General features: G+C 37.9%; 1 protein-coding gene across 2 annotated transcripts in view; it reads right to left on the reverse strand.

Moving 5' to 3' along the window:
* LOC306878153 (low-density lipoprotein receptor class A domain-containing protein 4-like) overlaps positions 1 to 25,064 on the reverse strand; it is a 57,293-nt gene that overhangs the window by 9,598 nt on the left and 22,631 nt on the right. Inside the window, exon 1 of one of the 2 annotated variants that reach the window (XM_079430311.1) lies at positions 9,720 to 10,089. The exons of the other annotated variant lie outside the window; for it this stretch is intronic. Coding sequence (XP_079286437.1) covers positions 9,720 to 9,789 — 70 coding nt within the window. The 5' untranslated portion in view covers positions 9,790 to 10,089. Of the gene's footprint in view, positions 1 to 9,719; positions 10,090 to 25,064 lie in introns of those variants that run through there. 2 annotated transcript variants of the gene reach the window in all.

Below are 25,064 nucleotides of genomic sequence, written 5' to 3' on the forward strand. Positions count from 1 at the left end.
TTAACTGCTCAGACTAATTTCACAGATTTTGTTTCAGGGTAATTCTTACAAACAAAACCCTAGTAACCAACTTATAACACCATAGAAACTGCTTAGAAGCACCAAGAGCTTAGCATGGGCAAGCATCACCCAGATTTTCTGACAAGATGTAATATAAATAATTAGATTGTTAATATAAGGTAAACAATTAACTGACAACATACTCTCTGGATTCCTCTTTTAGAAATTCCTTGTGATTGTTTGCCCAACTTAAGCTAAAACACTTTTGGACCAACAACAAGCCAGCTTCTGGTGATTTAGTTAGCTTGTTAACTAAATAATGACCCATTTAGATCAGCTAATGACCACTTTAGACTAACTAGAAACCAGCCAGCGTGTAGGTTGTGTTTATTTCAATTGGTTTTCATGGTGTTCACATCCAGAGCACATGACTTTCTGTAACACCCACATCCAGACAAGACACTTCAGTTTGAAAAAAAAAAAAAAAAAAAAAAAACCTACAGAGATTGAAATCCAGTTTAAATCAGTACATTAAAACACTCAAATGTTTGAAAACGAATCCCGTCTGAACAGTGCTTTAGTGACAGTGTTCTTTGATTGTTACCATGTCCTGTCCAGTTCTCCCACTGACACACTCTTTGTCCTATTTAACACTGACCTCTTATGCCAATCACAGAGAGACAGAAAGAGAGCATGAACAAATGAGCGAGGGTCTGGGTATCACAGACTGCAGATTAGCCAATACACAGACGGAGTTTCTCTCTGCAGACCACAGAGAGAGGATCAAAATCCATCAGGCCGTTCTGTCACCAGGCAGAGCAGACAGAAAGCGCTAGACCAGACGAGAGAGAGAGAGAGAGTGTGGGTGATGAGGAAGAAGGGGGGGGGGGGCAGAGCGAAGGTGTGTGTGTGAGAGAGAGGCAGAGGAAAAGAATAGAGATTTGTAGATGGAAAGAAGCGAAGTGTGTCTTGAAGGCGACATATTCAGTGGAGTAGATGGAGGTCACATCCGTAGGTGTCATTACATTCTGCCATAGCCAATTATGTCCCGGCCACTTTATGGAATGGTTTATGACAATATGTGTCTGATATAGACACAATAGAAAATTAGAAATCTCTGATTGTCAAGCAGTAGTTTTCATTATATTTATGCATATCATAATCAGTGGCTGTGAATGGTTGTGCTCCAGTCTAGCTTTTTTCGATGGCTGGATATCTGTTCAGTGAAATGAAATCACAGAACAAAACGTAAATAAATCTGTCACAACTTCTGATATACATCCTCCACTGACATGCAGCAGCAACTTGGGTTTATACAAATAAAAAATTAAAACGTTTTGTTTATTTCTGCTTTTTGATGCAATACTAACAAGAAATTATTAGACTAATAAAAACAATATCTAGTGTGAATATTTTATTAATATTTGTAATGATACCAGTAATAATAATAATAATAATAATAATAATAACAACAACAACAACAACAACAACATAAATAAAATATTTCGAATGAACATGATTTATCTTTGTTTTTTTGTATGATAGTATTGTTAATTAAAAAATGGTTAATAATTAATTTTTGTTAGTATCATATAGCAATTATTATAGTTTATAATTATTACATTCAGAATTTTAGATCTAAAATGGTCACAAATGTATTTTCTTCTGCTTTGGGCAGCCTAGCTATTAACAACACTCAAGTTACCTGTGGCTTAGTTGAGAATGAATAGGTGTAAAACGCTAAAAAAACCTATATGCGCAAACAATGTGTTCCTTTTCCTGTGAACAGCACCATTTCCTGTTGAACACAGTGTGTTGTCATGGCATTGTTGAGTGCTATTCTTTAGAGACCCACCAAGATTTATCAGTAACCCCAATATTAAAGAACATACAAACTAAATGTAAATTGTAAAAATTAACAGCTTATTTCTATTTTTACTGACAAAAATGATTGCTCACTCAATGAGAACAAAAGATTGGTCAGGATAAATAGGCATCCAACAACCTAGTAAAGTTGACTAGCAAATATAATAGCAGAAGGAATGCAATACTCACATAAAGTAGTTGAGAGATGCAACTTCTTGAAGAGTGTGCATTTATTGTTCAAAGTAGTGAACTGCACAAATGTCATGTAATGCACACACACACCTGCTGCAGTCCTTTAGGGTGTGTGTGTGTGTGTGTGTGTGTGTGTGAGTGAGTGAGACAGTCCTCATGTTCACATGACCCCCCTCAACTTCTAATCTAACATTCAGAGGGGTGTGTGTGTGTGTGTGTGTGTGAGAGAGAGAAAATGACCTCCCACTGTAGCCAGATCTGTCTCGATGCTTTATGCTACAAACACACACTAATCCTAAATAATTAACAGCGTCACACATAACACCCAGTGCCACACACACGGCTCCTCCAGACGGTCTGGGAGATGGGCACCGTGCCCCAGACGCTGCATTGTGCCAAACTAGTGCTGAATAACACCTGTTGTGTGCTTACCTGGTCAAACCCAGGTAAGCCCCCAAAACCCTGTCAAACCCTGCCCGCTTTGTATATACAGCACAGTGTGTCACTACTAAAAGTAAAAGTTCCTATTCATTAAAGAATCCTAAAAAAAAAAAAAAAAAAAAAAAAAAAAAAAAAAAAAAAAAAAGTTTCCACAAAAATATTAGGCAACACCTGTGCAATGGAATAAATTACATTTTAAATTTATTTATATTACAGTATTCATTAGTATTTGCAAACAAATGCAACCCTTGTGAGCATAAAAAAATAATAATAAATAAATCCTTTTGAATGGTAGCGCATATAACAAATCTGCCAGTTGTGTGGTTATTTAATCATTGAGACCTATTGGAAACAGAGCCAGGACTGTCTACCTGCGGGCTAGACAGCTTATTTTACAACAGGAAATACAACATTACACCAGACAAACCAAAACCTTAGGCTAAATCTCCACTGCAGAGGACTTTGAATAGATGGATTAAATTGACAAGTAGAGTGATTTTGTTTGTCAGCGTGTCTATCGTGGTCAGGACACTCCTACATAACATCCACATGTTTTGACAGCCAATTGAGAGTGTCAGCGGTGAAATGGCAATGAGCATTTGGACGGTTTACTACTTGACAGAGATCCATGCATCTTTCACACAGAGAATTCTTCATATGGGATCGGATTTAACATGGTGTTTCATATACGCCACCTTTTGCTTTATGGATGCATTCACCTTTTGGTGCACTAGTAGAAAATTTCCAAAAAAGGTCTGACAAACCTGTCTGAGAGCGTTCGTGAAGAAGCGATCACACAGGTTGTCTGTGTGCTGAAATGAAAGGCCAGAGGCATGCAGGGACAGTGAGAGAACAACACAAAACAAGCTGGCAGACTGGCACCCTGCTGGGCACCAGGAGAGTGGGCATCCAGCCCAGCCATGCAGAGGAACCATCAAACAAACAGCACAGACAATCTGAACCGGGTGCCACTGCCACGTTCGCCAACGCAGCCCGGTCTCCACAGCTATGCCACACGGGAGCTTTCACCGTCAATAACGAGATTATTTTAAAAAAAGAACGCAGACGTCGAAGGGGGAGGGGTGACTACTCTGTGAGAAAGCACATATTTCGGCTTTGGAAAGATTTTGAGTCCGTTCTTGTGACAATGTATAATTACAGATTCAGCTTTATAATCATAGTTTGCTTGAGCCAAATATAACCCGCGCTTATTTTGGACTCCACGGTTAAGGGTGGACGTGACCAAAAGAGATGACAGCTAAAGGTGTGGTGCATGTTGTGGTCTAAACATCAGCTCGCCAAGCCCACAAACTCTAACAACCATGACCAAGATTATAAAAACCTCGCCAGACACGTTTTTTGTCTTTATTTCGTTTAAAAAGGTGCAGGAAGCGGAACAGTCTGCCTTGGGGCATTCATAGCTATGAAGGGAGTTTCTGAAGATTTGTTGGAAGGGAGGGAAAAAAGCCTCTCTTTCTAAACATTCCTTCATGACCGCCAGATGAACTTGCAGGAAGAGCTTCAGTGGTGAGAATCACACTACTGCATCTGAGAACATTCGAGTTCGGGTGGGACAGAGTTCACCGGTGACATTTCCAAAGAGCGGGTTCAGCGAGAGGAGAAAGAGAAAGGGAGAGACAGAGAGAGGGATGAAGGAAGGAAGAAAGTCAGTTCTTTATTCCTCAAAGCCGTGTTGTTGTTGTTAGCCACACCCTCCGTCTTATTAAAACGTCATCCTTCATGGGTGGTCCTGTTTAACGCTAAGAAGAACAAAGTATGGATTTCTAACGAAGCACAGATCGTTTTGTGGGTTACTCGGGCTGTCGTGGCTAATGAGTCACTCCCTGAGGCTGGATCCTGCACCAGGAGCACTGCTGCTTTTAAAAGCTTCAAGCAGAACAGGCAGTTGATATGCAGAAGGTTACAGGTTTGGGTCTTGCTTGGAGCAAGATCTGTTACAAAGACATGTTCGGACAAAATCTATTCTACTGTAAGCACTACAGTAAATAAACAATGTTCTTTTCAGCGGTCTATTCATTAAAGAATCTTGCAAAATGTTGTACGGTTTCCACAAAAATATTTAGCAGTGCAACGGTTTTCAACATTGATAATACGAAAAGTTACTTGAGCACCAAATCAGATTTCTGAAGGATCTTGTGAAACTGAAGACTGGAGTAATGCTGCTGAAAAATCAGCTTTGCCATCAGGAATATATAAGATTTAAAAAAAAAAAAAAAAAGTTTTTTTTAACAATATTTATAATCAAATAAATGCAGCCTTGGTGAGCATTATAGATGTCTTTCAAAAACATTCAAGCTATTTTTAGATGTTTAAAATGTCAAAATAAAAAGATTTTTAAGGCAATATAAATAAAAAAAAATCATAATTTTTGTAGCTAATAACTAAAAATCTAAAAATCAATAAAACTACAATCAATGGTTTTTGTCAATGTCAAATGAATGTTGTGATGTATAGGTGAATTCAGGTCACAATCACAATTTTAAAATGTTCAGTATGAAATAAAGATTCATTTTGAAATTAGTAGTTGAAGAGAAAGTGGAATTGTTGAAGTGGGACCTGTTTTAGAAAAGCGCTACTCAAGAAATAGAGCAGTTTACGGTTATCTAAAGGTATCCATTAAAGTAAGCCCTTATTGATGGCAAAAATAATCTAAAAGCAATTGTCCACAATTAAAAATCCAGTATTGGTTGGAAAATATTCAGTACTGACTACAATGTTAACCAAAAGCCCACTACAGGCCAATAACTGAAAAAGGCAGACCCAATATTAAAGGTCAAATTACAGAAAAATATCGGTCAAACTGGTTATCAGCTAAATTTCCGAATTTGAGTTGAGGCTACTCTTGTTAAAGCAGGGCATTGTGCGTGGGTATCAGGATCATCCTGGGTAATGCCAAAAGCACTCAGACTGGCATGACGACACTGGCCTTTATCAATAATTCATAGTGGCACCTTGGGGCTGCTTAACCCGGCCCAGCTTTCAGTGTGCTGAGCTCAATGTGGAGCCATTACTGCAAGAAAGGCTGCTTTTCCAAAAGACAATCTGTTTGGCTCAATGTCTGAGGGCCATTTTGTTTAGTAACTTTCAATATATTATACTTTCCCATCAGTGGTGCACCTTTTGAGGTGTTTTAAGGTGCATGTAGATGTCTGAAGTACTCAAAACTTTGCAGAATTCAAAGGATAATTCAAAACCACATGTTCATGTTTAGCAGAAGCATATGCGGGTCTCTGTAAGAGGCAGGAGAAACTACTGAAAGGCCTTTTCTATCTACTGTGTGGGAATTCCCCAGAACTAAATTCATAATTTATAATCCAGACAGAATATGAATTTTTCACTCCAAGAACAGAGAAAGAGTCTGTGTGAACCATCACTGACAGGCCAGCCAGAATAGCAAACGGCACAAAGTGAACACCAGAACACAACACCGACATCAGATCTAGACATATTGCACAATGCTTCAGCCAAATCTTAATTAAATATCAAATTCTAGATCCAAACATGCTTTTGTTGCCAAGACCTTCCAGTCGAAGGAGTTTTCATTGGTAAACAAGTATAACTTACTATGGTAAACATATAGTTATTGGCCAAAACAACAAACTTCTAACACTGTTCAAATGAAGACATAAAATGAGTTCAAATGTTTGGGGTTTGAAAGTTGTTTTTGAAAGTCTCTTATGCCCAACAAGGCTGCATCAAAAATACAGTAAAAACAGTAATATTGTGAAGTTTCCTATTTTAATACATTTTAAAGTGTAAGTTATTCCTGTGACGACAGTCTTCAGTGTCACATGACCCTTCAGAAATGGTTCTAAGATGCTGATTTGGTGCTCAAGCAATATTTCTTATATTTATCAATGTTAAAATCAGTGCTGCTTAATATTTTTGTGGAAACGGACACATTTGTTTCAGGATTCTTTGATGTATGGCAAAGGACTGCATTTATATGAAATGAATATGTTCTTTAACATTATGAATGCATTAACTTTTGATCAGATTTAAGCATCCTTGCTGAATAAAACTAATTTTCTTTAAAAAATAAATTACCGACCCCAAACCTTTGAACAGTAGTGAAGATCAGCTTAATATGATTTTACACAAATAACAATGACTTTAACCTGTTAACCCGCATCGGCCCGCGGGCGGGCCGGAAGGGCGTGGTCGGGCGTGGTCGGACTTTTTATTACCTTTGTTTTAGAACAATATTCAATCAATTATCATTAACTATATATCATTTGAAAGCTAAAACACTCAAGATTAACGATGTGAGCTTGTTTTTGAAATCAATACACCAGAGAGGAAAGGGTTAACAGAAATGCTGAAAGACCGGCCATTTAAAATGAACAAAGCGAACCGCAGTACTCACGTTTGATCGCCAATAGCGCTGGTCAGCTCAGACTATTCCAAGACACACCAGCATACATTTCAAGAGAAGGGTCCACTCTTCAAAATGCATCCACTTTTTAATCCAAAACAACGAAAAAATAGGGGAAAACACGATAGATCCTCCTTTGTTTACATAAGCGATTCGAGTTATAGTTATCGATAGCGTCCATTTTCCAATAAATATCGATTATAATTCGTATTCCAGCTTTGAAACGCCATCTATTTCCAGCAGAATCGTCTCTTCCGAGTAAGAATAGCCCTCCCTCGTCTCTCTCCTTCAATCGCAGGAGCTGTTATAACCCGGGACAGTAAGCGCGTCCGTGAATGGGTCAGCGAGGTGTCAATCCGGACACATCACAATAGGGGTGTTTGAACCCAGCCAATGCCTCGCCAGCACAGTTTTGATGGATGGAAGTGTTAGCCAACCACAAGGACGTTTAAAGTGATTGACAGTTTGAATAGTTTACGTAAGATTGTTTAGAGAATAGCTCGGCGTATTGTCCGTGTGTTTTCGTGCGCTCTCGGGTTACGCATGAAGCGTACACATAATGGCGTCGCAGCGCTACACAGACTGGCTATCAGCGAACAGATGTTGTCCAAAGCTCACATCTGAATCTCTCCATCGTGGATCTTCGACTTGAGAAGTGTGTCTGTGGCGTTTGGTGGTGTTTTGGAGGACGTGGGGAGAAAAATGGCTAATTTAGTAGCCGAATACGCGCTGAGATCGCTGGGAAGCGTGGATAGCATTAGCACGTAAGTGTCTCCACCCTCCTCTTGAATGTTTATGTGTCTTTATCATGTATTTGCAGCTTTTGTTTCATGTTAGCTGTTTTAGATTCTAAAAATGACAACGGAGAGGGATAATATGAGGGGATTACATGAGTTTTGTTCGTGTGGGTGGGTGGGTGTGTTTGTTTGTGGGTATGTCCCGGTTATTGTGTGTGTGTGCGTGCGCGCGTGTGTGTGTGTACAAAATGTAAACAGTGTTGCAAGTTTGATTTGTTTTGCTTACACACTTTCTCACTCTTTTTCTCTCACTCTTCCCTGTCTTTTCAGAGGTCTGGTGAATCCAGATGGTCAGAAAAAAAAACATTTTAGTGGCTGCTAGAGCGTCTTCCTCCACTGTAAATACTGTAAATAGTTTTTTTTATTATTATTTAGTAATATTAGTAATAGTAATCTATTACTATATTAGTAAAATAGTAATATTCATAATATTCACCATATAAAATAAATAAAAAATACAAATGTTGTAAAAACAATGTATTTTGCATGTTTTGTGTTTTCACTAGTTCAAAAATGATCAAATCTGTTTTGGTTCACTGTTTTCATTATTGGAATTGTTCAGAATAAAGACTGTTTAGTTATGTTCAAATTCTGAAATAGTTTTGTGTTTTTTTGTGGTTTCATTGGTAGAGCAGTTCTGAATTGATATACATATGTAGTATGCAGTGTCTTATGGAGTCTCTAAATAGCATTTTTGAAAGGATTCCTAGACTTTTCTTGAAATAAAATATCCAAATGACTTTTCCAAAGCTTTTCTTGAAATGAAATACCATAAAGATGTACTTTCTGTAAGTCTTTACCTATAAAAAATTTATTATTTCATATTTTATTTCAGGAAATATTTAGGCGTTTTTTTTCAAAAATGCCATTTGTAGACTAACCAAATGACTAAATGAGTCAGCACTACAAATGCTGTTCAGAAATAGTTTTTTATTGTGTGTTTTGGTGGGCAGAGCAGTTCTGAATTGATATACATATATGTATTATGTAGTTTTGACTCATTTGGACATTTGTTTACAAAGTGTCTATTTGGGGTCTCCAAATGGCTTTTTTGAAAGGACGCCTAGATTTTTTTTAAATAAAAGCTTACAGAAACTACATTTTTGGGAGTATCATCCTCAAATTTGAATCAAAACATGGTCAGATGTTCAGCTTTATCTTTATGGTGTTTTCAGGCCTTTGGCATGAAAGTCTCATCCATTTTTCCCTTAGTGAGCTTCATTAAAACATATCGCGAGTCAATTTCATGTATATTTTACCTTGTTTTACTCTATTGCTATACTAATTTTGAGTTATTATGACTCTAGAGTAACAAAGGATCAAGTGTCTAGTTTCAAACAACACCAGATTTTTAAATATAGACCTTAGGGTTCAAGAGCTACAGACATTTTTATTTGGTTATATCGTTTTTTACAAAATGCTCAAAAATAGGGGCGCAGGGTAACAGGTGATATTTTGTCAAAAACTTTAGTTAATATGATCAAAATTTTAACAACGTTTAACAAAGAATCTAAGATTAAATAAGGTTCAAAACTTCTCTAACAATGAGTTCAAGATGACAATTTATATTCTTAATACTAGTAGTTACTGTAATAGTTCATACAAAATGAGAGTGGCAACACTAGAAAAATTAATGTCATAAATAAGCTGTCAGTACAAACAAACGTCTCTATCTATCCATAAATGTTTGCATGCAACCCCTAGACAGTCGTCTTGTGGAGGCTTTGTTTATAAAGTCCGGAAGGCAGGAGACTTTGCTCCAGACTCGAGTTAAAACACTATCTGCTGGGTTTGCGTACCAGACGCATTCAGAGACAGATTGTGGAGACGGCGGAGAGCCGAGATCAGACATTTACGGAAACCTAGCGCGCATGAAGCAGCTGATAAGAGCTGACAGCCAGACAAGACTGCAGGCGGAATTAAATAAAACAAACTACACGCTCTAGCTTGAGTCACATTCACAGACATCAAAACACAAAAGAACTCGGACATAATTAGCCACAAAGGGAAAAAAGTAAAAGACTCACAAATCTCCATTCCCTGGAGTTGGGATCCGCATGTGACGTTAGAGCCATCCGGTGCGGTGAGGTTTCGCATGGAGTACGCGGGAGACTTCAACCGGTGCACGAGCCAGCCGGTGTGCGCACGTCCAACAGCTCGCGCTGAGACTGAAAGCCCTCGGCAACAGCCTTGACATACTGTTTTTTTTCACTACATGCTCTCGGGTAACCGCTTCACTTCGTTCTGACTTACTAAACCGAACTCGTCCGCTCTCTCTCTTTTTCTGACCCCTCCGGTCGAACACAAAAATCAGAGTGTTTGTGAGATCAAGCCGACGGAGCTTCTCTCCACCCCCTCCAGCACACCCCCACACTCTGCAAGAGTCTACTCGCACGCACGGCTGGTCTGTCGGTGACCGGCTGAGAGGGGGTGGTTGAGCGCAGCGCTCGGGTGTCTAGTGTTACACCTCCCCATTAATGCCAGACACAAGCAGTCAAGGCAAGCATTGTAGGGGGCTGACCTTGAGGCGACCCCGCTGTCTGGCGACACAGAGCACATGTGTCCAGAACTACAGCCCCTACAGTCTGTCTATAAATAACCTGGCAGCTATATGGGCTTTTATTGTGGGGCAAGGCAATACACCCGAATCCACACTGGGCCAAAGGGGAGGAAGAGGTGCTTAATAGTCTGTAATTCAGAGAAATGCATAAAGTTGCGTTTTTCTTCCCATTTAAAAATAAATAAATAACCAACATGTAAATAATAACCATTCATGTTATAATCTACTTTTAATATTATGCTTCTGATTTAAGCTACATTAAAATATAAATATAAGCTATAAGAGTGAGAGAGAGAGACTTAAGCTATATTAAAATAAATAAAAAATTCTCAAGTGCATAAAAAAAAAAAAAAAAAAAAAAAAAAAAAAAAATAGTATTTAAACATTTAATAAGACAATAAAACGCTTATTTTTATCAGTAAAATATAAATATCATATCCAGGCAGTTAAACAGAAAAAGCTTTTCTAAATAAATAAAAAAATAAATATTAAAATATTAAATACTAACATATGTATTTTTATTTGTGCAAAAATAAGACTACATTGTTATTATTTATTTATTTATTTATTTCACTAATTGGCTGGGTCAGGGATGTTAAAATTAAATTTGAACTTAAAATCTCACCCCTAGTTAGCAATTCAGCCCTCAGGGGAATAAAATGACATTTATCTGTCTGAGGTCTAGTCTGGAAGTCGAGTCGATCTCGACACACGTATGCAGACAGACACATCCCCCCGTTAAAGCAGACATGGGGAGAGACAGAGTCGGGGGTTTAGGGGTCAAGTCTGAATTGGCTGTCTGAGGAGGAAGTCTCTGGGGCAATGAGGTGGATTCTCCCAGCATGCTAATGCTACTGAGGCTGCTTCTGAGGTAAGAATGACCTGCCACTATATAAACTACCAGACCATATTTTTTTTCTACATCATAAAATCGAACCAAAACAAAGAACATTCAAATTAAAAAAATTGTGAAAAAAATGATCATTTTTTATGATGAAAAATAGTTAAACCAAAAAGGTTTTCTGTTGCTTTCTGATGAACAGCGCCACCTTGTGTGTCCACTTATCCTTAAATATACATCATATTTTAAGCCTGGATCATAATAATAATAATAATGACATGATAATTTGACTTGATTTTAATTCTGGATGGAAAATGAAAAAAATTAATTTAGCTTTTGTCAAAGTTAACATAACTTTACATTTTTGTTTGACACACATATTCGTTATTTCTCTACAAAAAAATAGTTTGACATGAAAGGTCCCCTGCAGTACCACCATGGACCCCCTAGGGCTCGCAGACCCCTGCTTTGTGTTTGACCAAAAAATAATATCAGTTCAAATCAACAGCAACATCCTATAACAAGAACTCTTAAAGAGGTTTATGTTAGTAGACACTTTAAATAATTACGCTAATATAGAGAAGCAAACAATGCTATAAACCAACAACCGGTGGATAACAAAGATCATAATCCTACTCTGTCAACCTTGAAGAGTTTGTACAAAAAGCCTGATAGTATACCTGATAGTTCATAACAAAAAGGAAACTTTACAAGACCATACAACATGTCCAACAAATAGCTGATGACTATATCCTCGAAATACCAGTGCTGTTTTACAGATTACAGCAAGAACTAAATTACACGGTGAGCTTCACTTGATGACAGGTTTCTTTTTTTTTCCACAACCCATCCCATGCCTATGTGGCAGCTATAAAATTGTGCAACCCGGGCTGACGACAGAGGGAAAGTCCTGTGAAACAGCGAGACGCAGACATGTGAAAACATTCCAGTTATAACCTGTAATATAACTGCAAGAATAAAAATGGCAGTCACCGCAGAGACACTTCCATCTGCAACCTGCGTTCTGTGATATTCGCACAAATCCCCGCAGGACGTGGAGTGTGAGACAGGGAGGAAGGGGAAATTGTCTGCTGGTGTGAGTGAGTTTATGACTGGGGACTGCTATCTGCAAAGCCAAGATGGGCCGCCTGCAGATGTGATGCACTGCAGTGTGTGTGTATATAATCATCAGGTATTGAGTTTTTTTTTCACCTCTCTCCTGCAGCCTGCTGAGCATCGTAATGGGTCGTCTGCCCAGGAGTGAGGTAATGTCTAGGTTTAATGCCAGCCTCCTGCACTGGCGCACACACACAGGGGCACAACAGGAATAACAGCGGGCGCCGCAACTCCCAAAATGGCTGCTGATGTGACTCTTAATGATGCTGACAACATAATTAGCATTTTGCTAACGAGCCACATGGCAGCACTTCCTTCCCCGGACGCTGCCATACGGCCTCGCGGACAACACCTGCGTACTCTCGGACCCCCTTTATGACACATCATCTCCTTGCTAACACAGACACAGAGACTGCAAACAGTCATCAAAGCAGAAGATCTCGGTGACAAATAACCGTGTGTTTGGCGAAGTGGGCCACTGCTCAGCAGGCTGTCAGTTCTGACTCCCAGTCGCAGCAGAATACTATAAAAACCTCATTAAATAATAACAGCACTCCATATGTCCAGTTGATATCTTTGTATGTTTACAAACAGGAGAAGCTAACCTGGGGGTTTGATGTGCTGCTGTTGGGGAATTTTATAAGTAGGAAATACAAAAAAAACAAACAAAAAAACAACCACATAGAAACTTTTATTTTGTCTGTGCAACACAAAAAAACATGTTTATAGTAGACTAAGCTTCTCATTTCTATGCAATGACAGTGAATGGTGACAAAAACCTGTCAAGCAAGATTTTCAATGAATTCCAGTCTGTGACCACAGAGTAATTGTATCGCTTTAGAAGTTTAGTGCACAAGTCATATGGAGTATTTTATGGAGATTTCATTGCACGTTTTGACCTTTTAGGAGCCCCTGGACTCCATCCACCTTCATTGTGTATGGAAGAAGGAGTTTGGATATTCTGCTAAATTTCTCCATGAGTTTGGCATGGCATGAGAATGAGTAAATTAAAGGGCTGCAAAATTGAATTCTAAATCTATAATTTTTCAGATACATGTAGAATGTAATATTTTGTCAAATGTAATAAAAAGACACATTTAGGGGAAATTCATAAAGACAGTCTACTTCATTCCTGAATGAATCATCCGTTCAAACGAATCAATTAAATGAATGATTCAGTGATAAAATCAGTGACATACCGCCACCTACTGGTGGTTTTAATTTCATTTTTAAGTATCTTTTCTGTTATTTAAATCATTTACCCCCGGGTTCACAGACAAGGCTTAAGATTAGTCCCAGACTAAAATGTAATTCTGAGTTGTTTCAGCTGAAATAAACATATCAGTGCCTTTGTTTTGTCTCAAGATGCAAACCAGTAATGTTTTTTCTAAGGCATGTTAATAAAAAGTACTTGAATGTCCTAATTGAACTATGGCCTAATCCTGTCTTAGTCTAAGCCCTGTCTGTGAAACCGGGCCTTAATATTTCTACATTCAAAATTGTATATTTAAAACATTAACCTCAACATGAATTCATGAATTTAATTGCACTTATGCAACCTCTGAGCCTCATTAAACATCTGAAAATACATCTACAAGCCACTTGTGTGTTCTTCTGTGCCACCTCTGTAGTACAAATATATTCCTTAAATACTGATTTCATTTGATTGGTATTTTATTCTACTTGTTTTTATTCTGTTGTTTTAATTATAAATGATAAAAAGCTTAATATATATATTTTTTTTAATTTTACATAAAATAACACTTTTAATAAAGTTGGAAAAATGCCATTACAAAAGGTAAAAACTAAATTCCCTGTAAATCACTTTGAGTCAAATATCACCTCATAATGGGAAGGTTCATTTTTGATCATTGATTTGACACGCTCCTAAAAAGAAAAGTAAGCGTAGAGCCCTGATTGTATATAAAATTGCGGGCATCAGGGATTATGCCTGGGTATTGAAACTGCTTTTGAATGCACAATCTTTTTTTAGTTTCGCTTTCGAGATTCACGATCGCATGTACTGTTTATATTATGGAGCGGCAGTACTTATCACACATTTTACAAGATCAGATGTTTGTCAGTGGTCCTGAGGATCTGCAAACCATTTGTCATCGTCCCGCCAAAACGGTCACTGACATTTAATGCTGTTGAATGTTTTGTTTACACTTCATCAGAACTACCTCCTATCTACTGAATAGCAAGATGTTAAAACTTGTGTTTAAAGAAAACTTATCAAAAAGGGTTACATCATTTTATGTTATGTCACGTTATGTTAAGTTCCAAATTCACTTTTTAATATGTCAGGGCCTGCCATCTTTTTAGCTTGTTGTTTCTGATTGCACTTTAACCCCAAGGGGGAAATCCAGATTAAATCCCAGAAGGGAAAATCAAAACAAAATGAAGTTAAAACTTGTTTTGAACAATTTCTTTGTCATCTGCAGATTGATTTTAAGTAGGGGGGGGGGGGGGGGGGAATCGTATTTATTCGTAAATAAATACGAATTATTTAATTCGTAAATCGGATTTTTTGTTCTTAGGCCATATCGCCCAGCCCTAGCCAGTTTATAAGCGCTTCACATTACAAGTTTTGGAAGATGGTTGGCGCATATTGCATTCCCAAATGCACATCATATGCGACCCAAACTCAGAGCAGATGCAGATATGAATTTGTGTGAAGCAGCATTAACTGTGAGTTAACCCTCTCTGAGACACTGAAAACACTGGATCTTGAGCGGCTTGCATGTCACTTCACTTTCACTCTGAAACATACAGCCCATATTTAAATCACCACCTTTACGAATTGATAATCTTACATTTCAATTTTATTTATATTAACAGCCTTTATAAATGAGGACAATGAGTAAACTAGGTCTTTAATTAACCAAAAGCAATGATGTACAACTCATAATACAAGTTATGTATACACATACGCCATGACGTTAAGCTTAATTCATTTCCTGTTTCAAACCTCAGAGCCTCCGAACTGCAACAGATCTGGGCCTAAGGGCAAACCATGAGCTGACAAAAATATTTAATCTTTTCTTTAATAATAAAGTGATTTTTAGCTCTCTTACTGCGAACTGAATCACACACTCATTCAGTTGGTCCCAGTTTAACAGACAGTGATCTGTGTTAAACTGATTTTGCTTCTCAGCATCATATTAAAGCAATTTTTAAGTTTGATGTTTGGTTGAACTAACCCTTTAATATAAGTCTATGGATCGTTTTTTATGGTTTTAGCTTTAAAAACATAATTCTGTGATCAATTACCCTCATTCCAATCTAAACCCGTAAGACTTATATTTATCTTCAAAACACATTTTTTAGCTCCTCAATAATCCATCTCTTAACAGGGTCAAAGTTATAATTTTGCCTCACAAGAACATTAATGGATTCAAAGTAAACAATGATTATGATCATCAAAAGTCTTCATTTTATATATTTCGGAGTGCAGAGTGTGTCGTCTCTATAACTCAAAGCTGAAACTATATCCCTTCCACATCATTTCCACTCCCAAAAGAGTTTAAAACCTTCCCGCTTAGAGGATGTGATGTTTTCAGGGCCCTCATATTTTCACTCCACTCCCCTGAGTCACATGTTCAACCTCCAGCCAATCACCACCCACAGATTCCCAAAAACTGAACACAAGGCTGAGAGAGCACAGTAGACTGGCTTAAAGTGTTTGCCACGACACACCTCCTGTGTGTAGGTCACCAGAGAGAGAAAGTGGCACATCTGACTCGAGCTCAGCTGACCCAAAACTTCAAAGCTCTGACCAGAAAAAGAGACACTAACACACACATTCACTGCCATCATAACAACTACAAAATTAAAGCTACTCTAAAGTATGACTCTTTCAGTGGTCAACAATAACTGTGAAGTCAATAGGGCTGCCACTAACGACTAGTTTTATTTCGATTAATCTATTGACTAATTTATCGATTAATCTAAACGATTAATTTCCCGCAAAAAATCTATAATTTTACTTAAGAATATTTTATTAAACCAAATGAAATCCAAATTATGAAATTTCCTTTTTTAAAGTAAAGTGCAACAGAGTGCATGAAGCAAGCGTCCATCTCAGTCCAAATCACTGAAATCAAAGTTCAGTATTATAGTGTAAGAATGACAACATATCCACGTGTTCTAGTCTACTACTAATAAAATTATAATCAAAAAACACTTTTTAAAAGGAGTATTTACCAGAAATATTATTTAGCAAAATGTATTTAGGTGAAAAATGTAAATGTGCAGTATTTCTGAAAAAAAACAAACAAAAAAAAAAACACTTTTTTAATATAAAATCAATTAATTGGAGATGCTTTTGATTATTAAAATTTTATGGAACCATTAAAATGAAATCCAGAAAATAATGGAAAACAGAATTTGGTACAGATAAAACTGTAAAACTCAATTAATTAGACTTTTTGATTAATAAAATTTAATCTAACCATTAAAACAGAGTATAGAAAAATGACAATGGAAAAAAATGAATTTCATAGGGCCCTATAATTATAATAAATGGGTTTGTGGTAATAAACATAAATGTAAGTGAACAATAGCTTTTAAAATGACTTAATACATAGCAATTATGCAATAATAATTGGTTCAAATAAAGTATCAAAAGCAAGAAATCATATGGTTTTATTGAACAAAACTGTTAAAATACATAATTGTATAATAAACAACAGAGCTAATGTCCATTACGCATAACAACAAAGGCCTGCAGGGGCTCCGACGGCCTGATGATTGTTTTTACACATTACTGCGCGATCTAATCCTTGTTTAATATTGACCAAGCACCATTTAATTCAAATGTCCACTTTATCTTTAATATTTGGCAATTTCTTTAAGACAGAAATGCCATAGCCATTGTAATTAAATGAATATGTAGACATCAAAACGTGTAAAAACTCAGTGAGAGTTTGAGCTTTTATTTTGAAATCGCGATGTATTCTCCTGTGTTTGTGTAGATTTATAAATGATTTACCTTACAAATCTGATGAAATGGCACACGATGCGTTCCCAGATGACCGCTATAATAAACCAAACTCACAACAACATGCAGAGATGGAGTTTGAAACGCTCCACAAGTAAATGATAACGATTTCTGTGGCACTAAGGTGAATGGAGCCGCGGTGAGACGCACGTGCTTAACCTACACGCATGTAAATAAAGCGTATAAACTATCGCATATAATTATTTAATTAAATCATAGCGTTTGTGAATTCACAATGCTTAATTATGATTTTTAAATTGGTTTAATATCATGCAGCCTTGGAAAATAGTCTAATAATGTGTTTTATGGATTTTCGTCTGTGAAATGCGCCACTTCCAGTATTTTGCCGGTTAGTCGACGCGAGCAAAATGAAGTCGACGATTTTTAAAAATCGACGAATCGCGACAGCCCTAGAAGTCAAATAGATTTTTGTGAAGTGATGCCCACACATAAGCTGTAATACTTTTGCTCTTATGAAACTATAAAGCTCCCGTTTTAAAAAAAAAGTACAAGTGCTTTGCTGTAATTTATACATACACAGACATAATGGAAAAAAAGACAAAACAAGACTGCAACTCACTTTTCTGGCATGATGTTTTTAACAAACAAAGAGCCATTAAAAAACAGAGCAGAAACTAAACAGCACCTCAGCAGGAAACATTCTCTCTCATGTTTCATTCGCTCTCCTTCATACACACACACACACACATTAAGAATTCATTTATTCCATTCATGCATCTTCAAGCAACAATGCAACCTGACATCCTGCAATCAGAGAGTGAATGAGTTTAGGGTCTGAATTTCATCCATACAGCCATGACTGATATGACATAAAAACACATTATGAGGCATTATGGGTAAACTGGAAATAAGCTAATAGGATGTCTCAGTATGAAAGTCTTTATTCACTGAGGGGAAAGGAGAAGATATTTGTGAGAAATGAACACCTCAGGGGAACAAAAACACAACGGGTTGGAAGAGGGAATGCAGAAAGAATGAGAAAGATTTCTCATTTGCATTCCAACTCATTTAAAATGGTTTAAAAATGGGCAAACATTTTGGGTGAGGGAGGGCACATGATAAAAAAAAAAAAAACATACCAGAGAGTTTTCATATCTTTTTTTGAATACAGCTATTTAGGTTGAGCAGCAAACTGCTCTAAAAGGCATTGAAAACATTAGTACAAGCCTTGGCCTTTAGAAGAAAAACACTATGAATAAGTGTATAGCTTTAAAAACTAGGTTGTCTATCTCTATGGGAGCTGGTGTATAACAATCTTCTAAATTTAACAAGTGCATTGCCATCCGTTTGAACTCCTGAATTTCATCCACATCATCATCAGAAATCTGTGGCTAGAGTGAAGGCCATTTTATCCATTAAAGGGGTCATATGATGCGATTTCAAGTTTTCCTTTCTCTTTGTACTGTTACAAGCTGTTTATGCATAGATAAGATCCCTGAAGTTGCAAAGACTAAAATCTCAAAACCAAAGAGATATTCTCCATAAAAGTTAAGACTCTGCCACGCCCCCCTAAAACGACTCAAACACGCCCCCACGTCTACGTCACTGTGTGGGAAGATTTGCAAAACACCAGCCAAATGTATACGCAAAGAAAGAGGGCGGAACTATTATTCTCGCTGCAGTATTGTTGCTGCCGCCGGCTCCATGTCGTGTTTCGTTGTGAAAGCGAAAGTACTTTGTTTGGGCTTCGAAAAGAGGACACAACTAGAAATCAGTGGTTAAATTGCATTTACAACACTGTTCCAGAACGGTTCAACCCATATATTAGAGTGTGCAGCACATTTTACGGAGGACTGTTTCCTGAACCTGGAAGAGTAGGCTACAATGCTGGTTTACACAAAGGCTGTTTCTATAAAGTGGGGCAATTCCAACTTTGCAAGGACAGTCTGATGCTTCTGACTCACAGCCTGTAAGTACGTTTCTGCTACTGACTTTTCAAATGTGAGTTTTGAGCTGTGTAGAGTAGTGCTTGTTTCTCTGATCGCAAATGCAGACATGGTGATGTTTAAAAGACAGTATAAGTTATTATAATCAGTAATTATGTCCCCACTGGATGCAACAAATGCCTCGTTTATAATGGGTTTTATTGTTTTTGTGTCAACGCACAGGGACAAGGCATCATCACGGTAAGGGGCGTAACCTTTCCGTCTCACGCTTGAGGTATTCGACCAATCACAACGCACTGAATAGCTGGCCAATCAGAGCACGCCTCGCTTCTCAGAACGATGAGCTTTGTAAAAATCGACGAGTTTCAGAAAGGCGGGGAATAGAGGAGCAACAATAATGTACAGTATGTGGAAAATAATGTGTTTTTTTAACCTTAAGCCACATAAACACATTGCATAACACCAAACACACAAAATAATATTATTTTTAGCAATGTCATATGACCCCTTTAAGATTTAGATCCTGCGGAGATCCTGAAGTTGAAATTGTGATGTCAACAAGGAAAGTGTGCTTCAGGATTCTTAAGATAAGAGCAATGCTTTGTGTTATGATGGATGGATGGATGATGATGATGCCTATGGTTTATGGTGAAAAAATATAAGCCTGAGCAAAGTGGCATATTTAAAGGTGCCATAGAATGCATTGATACAATATTTTAAATTGTTCTCTGATATCTACATAGAAGGTATGTAGCTTAGGTAAGGGCAATAATTCTCTATTAATTTGTGGGGCACTGAAACTGCTTTCAAATGCACGATCGCTTTTTACTTTCACTTTCGAGATTCGCGATCGCACAAACTCTGTTTATACTATGGAGCGGCAGTACTTACCACACATTATACAAGATCAGATGCTTGTCAGTGGTGCTCAGGACCTGCAAATCATTCGCCATCATCCTCAGTCATCTCCCCTTACTCTGTTTATGTGGCAAGTGAAATCTTATGTACTGCAATGTAACAGGCTACCGCTAGCAAGGAGCCAACCATGTCCCTTTATTGGCTCACGTTATTTTATTAGAACGTGTTATTTGCTTTCCGTGCCTTTCTGAATACAGACGTCAACCCATCCCTGTGCATCACATCCCCTGCACACCCTGGAACATAACATTTATTTCCATGATCTGCCATTTTCGCTGTTGTCCTCTCGTTTCTTCACAATACCTGCAGAACTTCTGATGGTTCGGCTGGCGGCTGGCCTAGAACATGGGCGGGTATACAGGTACATGTCAAAAAATTGGAATATCGTGAAAAACTTCATTTTTTTGTAACATTTCAAAAAGTGAAACTTTCATATATATTTTACATTCATAACAAGACATTTCAAAAGTTTTATTTGTTTTAATTTTGATGATTAGAGCTTACAGCTCATGAAAGTCAAAATCCAGTATCTCAATATATTAGAATATTTATATTGGAGTTTCATTAAACGACCATCTCTACAGTATAAATTCAGGGTCTCTCTTGTTCTTTGAAACCACAATAATGGGGAAGACTGCTGACTTGGCAATGATCCAGAAGACAATCATTTACACCCTCCACAAAGAGGGTAAGTCACAGAAGGTCATTACTGAAAGGAGTAGCTGTTTACAGAGTGCTGTATCAAAGCATATTAAATGCAAAGTTGACTGGAAGGAAGAAACTGGGTAGGAAAAGGTGCACAAGCAACAGGGATGATCGCAAGCTTGAGAATACTGTCAAGCAAAGCGGATTCAAACACTTGGGAGAGTTTCACAAGGAGTGGATTGAAGCTGGAGTCAGTGCATCAAGAGTCACCAAGCTCAGATGTCTTCAGGAAAAGGGCTACCAAGCCACTTCTGAAACAGAGACAACGTCAGAAGCATCTACCAGGAGATTTTGGAGCACTTTATGCTTCCATTTGCTGACAAGCTTTATGGAGATGCTGATTTGCTTTTCCAGCAGGACTTTAGCACCTGCCCACAGTGCCAAAACCACTTCCAAGTGGTTTGCTGACCATGATATTACTGTGCTTGATTGGCCAGCCAACATGCCTGACCTGAACCCCATATGGAATCTATGGGATATTTTCAAGAGAAAGATGAGAAACAGTCGATCCAACAATACAGACGAGCTGAAGGCTCAATAGTGCCTCAGCAGAGCCACAGGCTGATCGCTTCCATGCCATTCCTCACTGATGCTGGAGTTTGTGCTAAAGGAGCCCTGACAAAGTATTGAGTGCATAAATGAACATACTTTAAAGAACTTGAACTTTTCTGCTTTGCAAATCCTTTTTTTGATTGATCTTAGGAAATATTCTAATATTTTGAGATACTGGATTTTAACTTTCATGAGCTGTAAGCTCTAATCATCAATTAAAACTTTTGAAAATGTCTTACTTTACATGTTATGAATGTAAAATATGAAAGTTTCACTTTTTTTTAAACAAAATGCAGTTTTTCACGATATTCAATTTTGTTTAGTTGTACCTGTATGCAAATGTTGGGGGTGTAACTATTAGATGATCCCGACTGTTATCATGTTATCACAGTCGGTGCTATGTTTTGATTCGCCTATTTTTCAGTGGTCTTTTTTTATTCACGAGATTTACATGAGGAAACAATAGTGTTTGAGGCTCACGGTATGTAATTTCCATGTACATAACTCTTATTATTCAATTTTTCCAAGGTAAATACACAGTTTTCCATTCTATGGCACCTTTAATGTTTAATATGTGCTCTTATAAAACTGGAGGAGACCTGCAAAGTAACAAACTGTGTCAAATCCTAAATTTGTCCAATCAACCAATGTAATAGATATAAACAGAAGCCCAAATCCCTTTCAATCTTCTGGAAACTTTGGATACTTCAACCCCATATGCAGCACTTTTAGATATTTTAAACTCAAATTTTGAATGAAGTGCAAATAACAAAACGGAAGCTGGAAGAGTTTCTGCAGAGCATTTGTTTGTAAACAGTAATTTCACCTATACAGATCTTAATTCAGATTGGGCCATTAAGCACAAACAATTCACTTAATAAAAAGCTCCTTTCTTTCTTTGCCTCACTTGCTTTCTTGCGTCTCTCATTGTTTTTGCTTTGGTCTTTGGATTGGATTCCCGAGCAACTTGCCGTTTAAGACGTCTCCATTTATTGCTCTGCCTCTTTTTCACCTCTTGTTTTTCATTCCCTGTCTATCGCTCTTTGAGGGGAGCGAATGAAAGCGAAGGAGGAGAGCTGTCAGTTTCCCAATCTTTAATGGCCCCAGCTGCATCATTACTCTCTCAACACACTCACACACAGGGTCAAACGTACTTCGGTAACAGATGAAGAAACGAGGGAGGGAAGAAGGCCACCGAGAGAGGCCGAGGGATTCCATCATACTGGGAGGTTCGCGGCACAAAATGACTGAATGAATGCACTGAGTAAATGAGTGAACGTAGAAGAATAGTGCCCGATAGACCTCCAGCTCAGCCACGATAAACAATCCCAGAATCCACTGTGAGCCTGCGTGAGGTGACACTGTCTGAAACCCATCAGTACTGATGGTGTTGACAGCCAACGAATACAGAACCGCACGGCCCTCGCCCTGAAAAACAGCCTGGCTAATGCAGCGACGTGTGTGGGATGTGGATCAAAGGACCTGGGGGAAAGAGCGAGCGAGTGAGCAGTGGAAAGAAAAGAGGAAGGAAAGAATGAAGGAATCAGAGATTTCTCTTTTCGGACTGACAGTATTTGTATTCATCGGAAAGCTTTGGGGGGGGGGGGGGGGGGGGGGGGCTATTTACAATCAAAAACAAAATCACAACAGTCTCTATTGAGCGTGTGACGAATTTATCGCACAGGTGCTCAGCCTGTTGGTTCGTTAAAGTGCAAATCTAAGAAACATCTTCAGAGATAAATTGTTTTCCTTTATCCGGAATATTGCGAAAAGTCAAATAACGTGAATCAATGGGAGCGCAAACAAAGCGAAGCGCTCTTCAAACCGGCTCCAAGACATCAAATACCAAACAAGTGTCTTCACGTCGTCATTATCATCTGTCATTAAAACCCTGATTAAGACCCTCCGAACTTCATTCAAGTCTCTTTTACAGTCGGACATTCCTGTAAGCCAAACAATTCTATCATCAGGCACTTGCCTCTCTCTCACTTTCTCTCTCTTCAAGAAGTTCAAACGCTTCATCTGGGACTTGCCCTCCCTCTAAGCGACACAGATTGCATACAGAAGACATGACGTCGGTTTGGTAATGAGCCCCTTAGCATGAAAATGCAGCCCGCTGCGGTCGGCCCAGATTAGCATGAGAGATGATGGAGATTAGTGATGGAAATCCTAAACTCAAACAAACTGATTGTTGAGCTCTTCACATCAGACAAGGCTCGAAACGTGACCTCGGTGGCCTCTGACCCACATCAACCTGTTTTAAAACCGTAGAGGAGAAACGTGAGGAGAAAGTGAGTACGAGAGAGAGCTCTATAGATGCTCGTCCACTGACAAACATCAAAGTGGGACGTGTTGGTCTAGTGCGAGTGGGATGGTGTCTATGAACGTCCAGTGCCTGACAACTTCAGCTTGTCTGCAGCTCTTGAGAAACTCTTCGCGCTCATACACACACACACACACACACACACACTGGAGAGGGGAGCCATTAACAAACACACAAACTGTTGAAGAGGCTGATTTACATACTCTTCAAAGCGTGCCGCTACCGTGCCGCCTTCAAAGAGGACAGAGAATACTCCGAGCTTTTATGCAGAGTGAATAAACGTTTGTAGTTTTATGTCTGAGAAAGTTTGTTGTTGGTTTTTACAGAAAAGTTCTGCCAGCCAAGTTGTGCGCTGGGATTCGATGCCAGGAAAGGGCAAAGCGTGATCAGTTTTGTGGTAACTGCGCTCATCACAGTAAAAGCTAGAGTGTATGTAAGGTAAGATGATCCTCAGTGTGGTTTCTTCTGTGGAGGTAAGGTGTGGAAATCTGTCATGTTAAATCAGAATCATTCTTAAAGTGATTCCTGCAAATACAGGCAGAAAACGACTGATCTGTGACCTGAACAAACTGGCACAGCATCTCTTTCGCACTGTATCTACTGAAACCCATTTCTTGGTCTCTCATCTTAAAGAAAATTACAGAGTACTTTAGCAGATCCACCAGAAAATTTGACCCAAAACGAAAACCATATTATTATTATTATTATTCACTAAACCTTTCCTTTCTGTAAGCATGTTTTGGCCCTTTTTCAAACTTTTAATAATATGATGGCTAATAACAGTAACAACAACAATAACAAATAGTAGTAGTAGTAGTAGTAGTAGTAATAATAGTGATTTATTATAGTGAATTGTTGATTTATATAGATTTATAGCAAATTATTACAGTTGCTATAGTTTTAATAATAATAATAAACAGCTATTATTATACAACAATTAGGCCTACTCCTACTATTAAAAAAAACAGCTATTATTGAATTGTCCAGCATCTTGAAAAAAAGTCTGATTTGCAAAAAAGAGCTAATATTACTAAATTTGATAATTTTATGAGCAAATTGTGTTAAAAAAAATGTTGGTTCAAAAATAACAATAAAAACTATCATACAGTTTTTCACGAAATGGAAAGTGTTCAAATACTCAATTTAACGTCAAAGATATATACATGACCATGTTTATAAATAAGCATTTTTACTTCAGATAAGTTAATAATTTTTTACAGTAATGTTGTTTGTTTAATAATACGGTAACACTTTATTTTAAGGTGTCCTTGTTAGACGATACATGTACTTATTTTTATAATAACAATAAATCATGCATAATTACATTACATTACATTACATTACATGTAGTTAATTAAGTGAAGTGACATACTGCCAAGTATGGTGACCCATACTCGGAATTCGTGCTCTGCATTTAACCCAACGTGCACACACACAGCAGTGAACAC

The sequence above is a fragment of the Barbus barbus genome, assembly GCF_936440315.1.
Source record: "Barbus barbus genome assembly, chromosome: 12".
Lineage (NCBI taxonomy): Eukaryota > Metazoa > Chordata > Actinopteri > Cypriniformes > Cyprinidae > Barbus > Barbus barbus.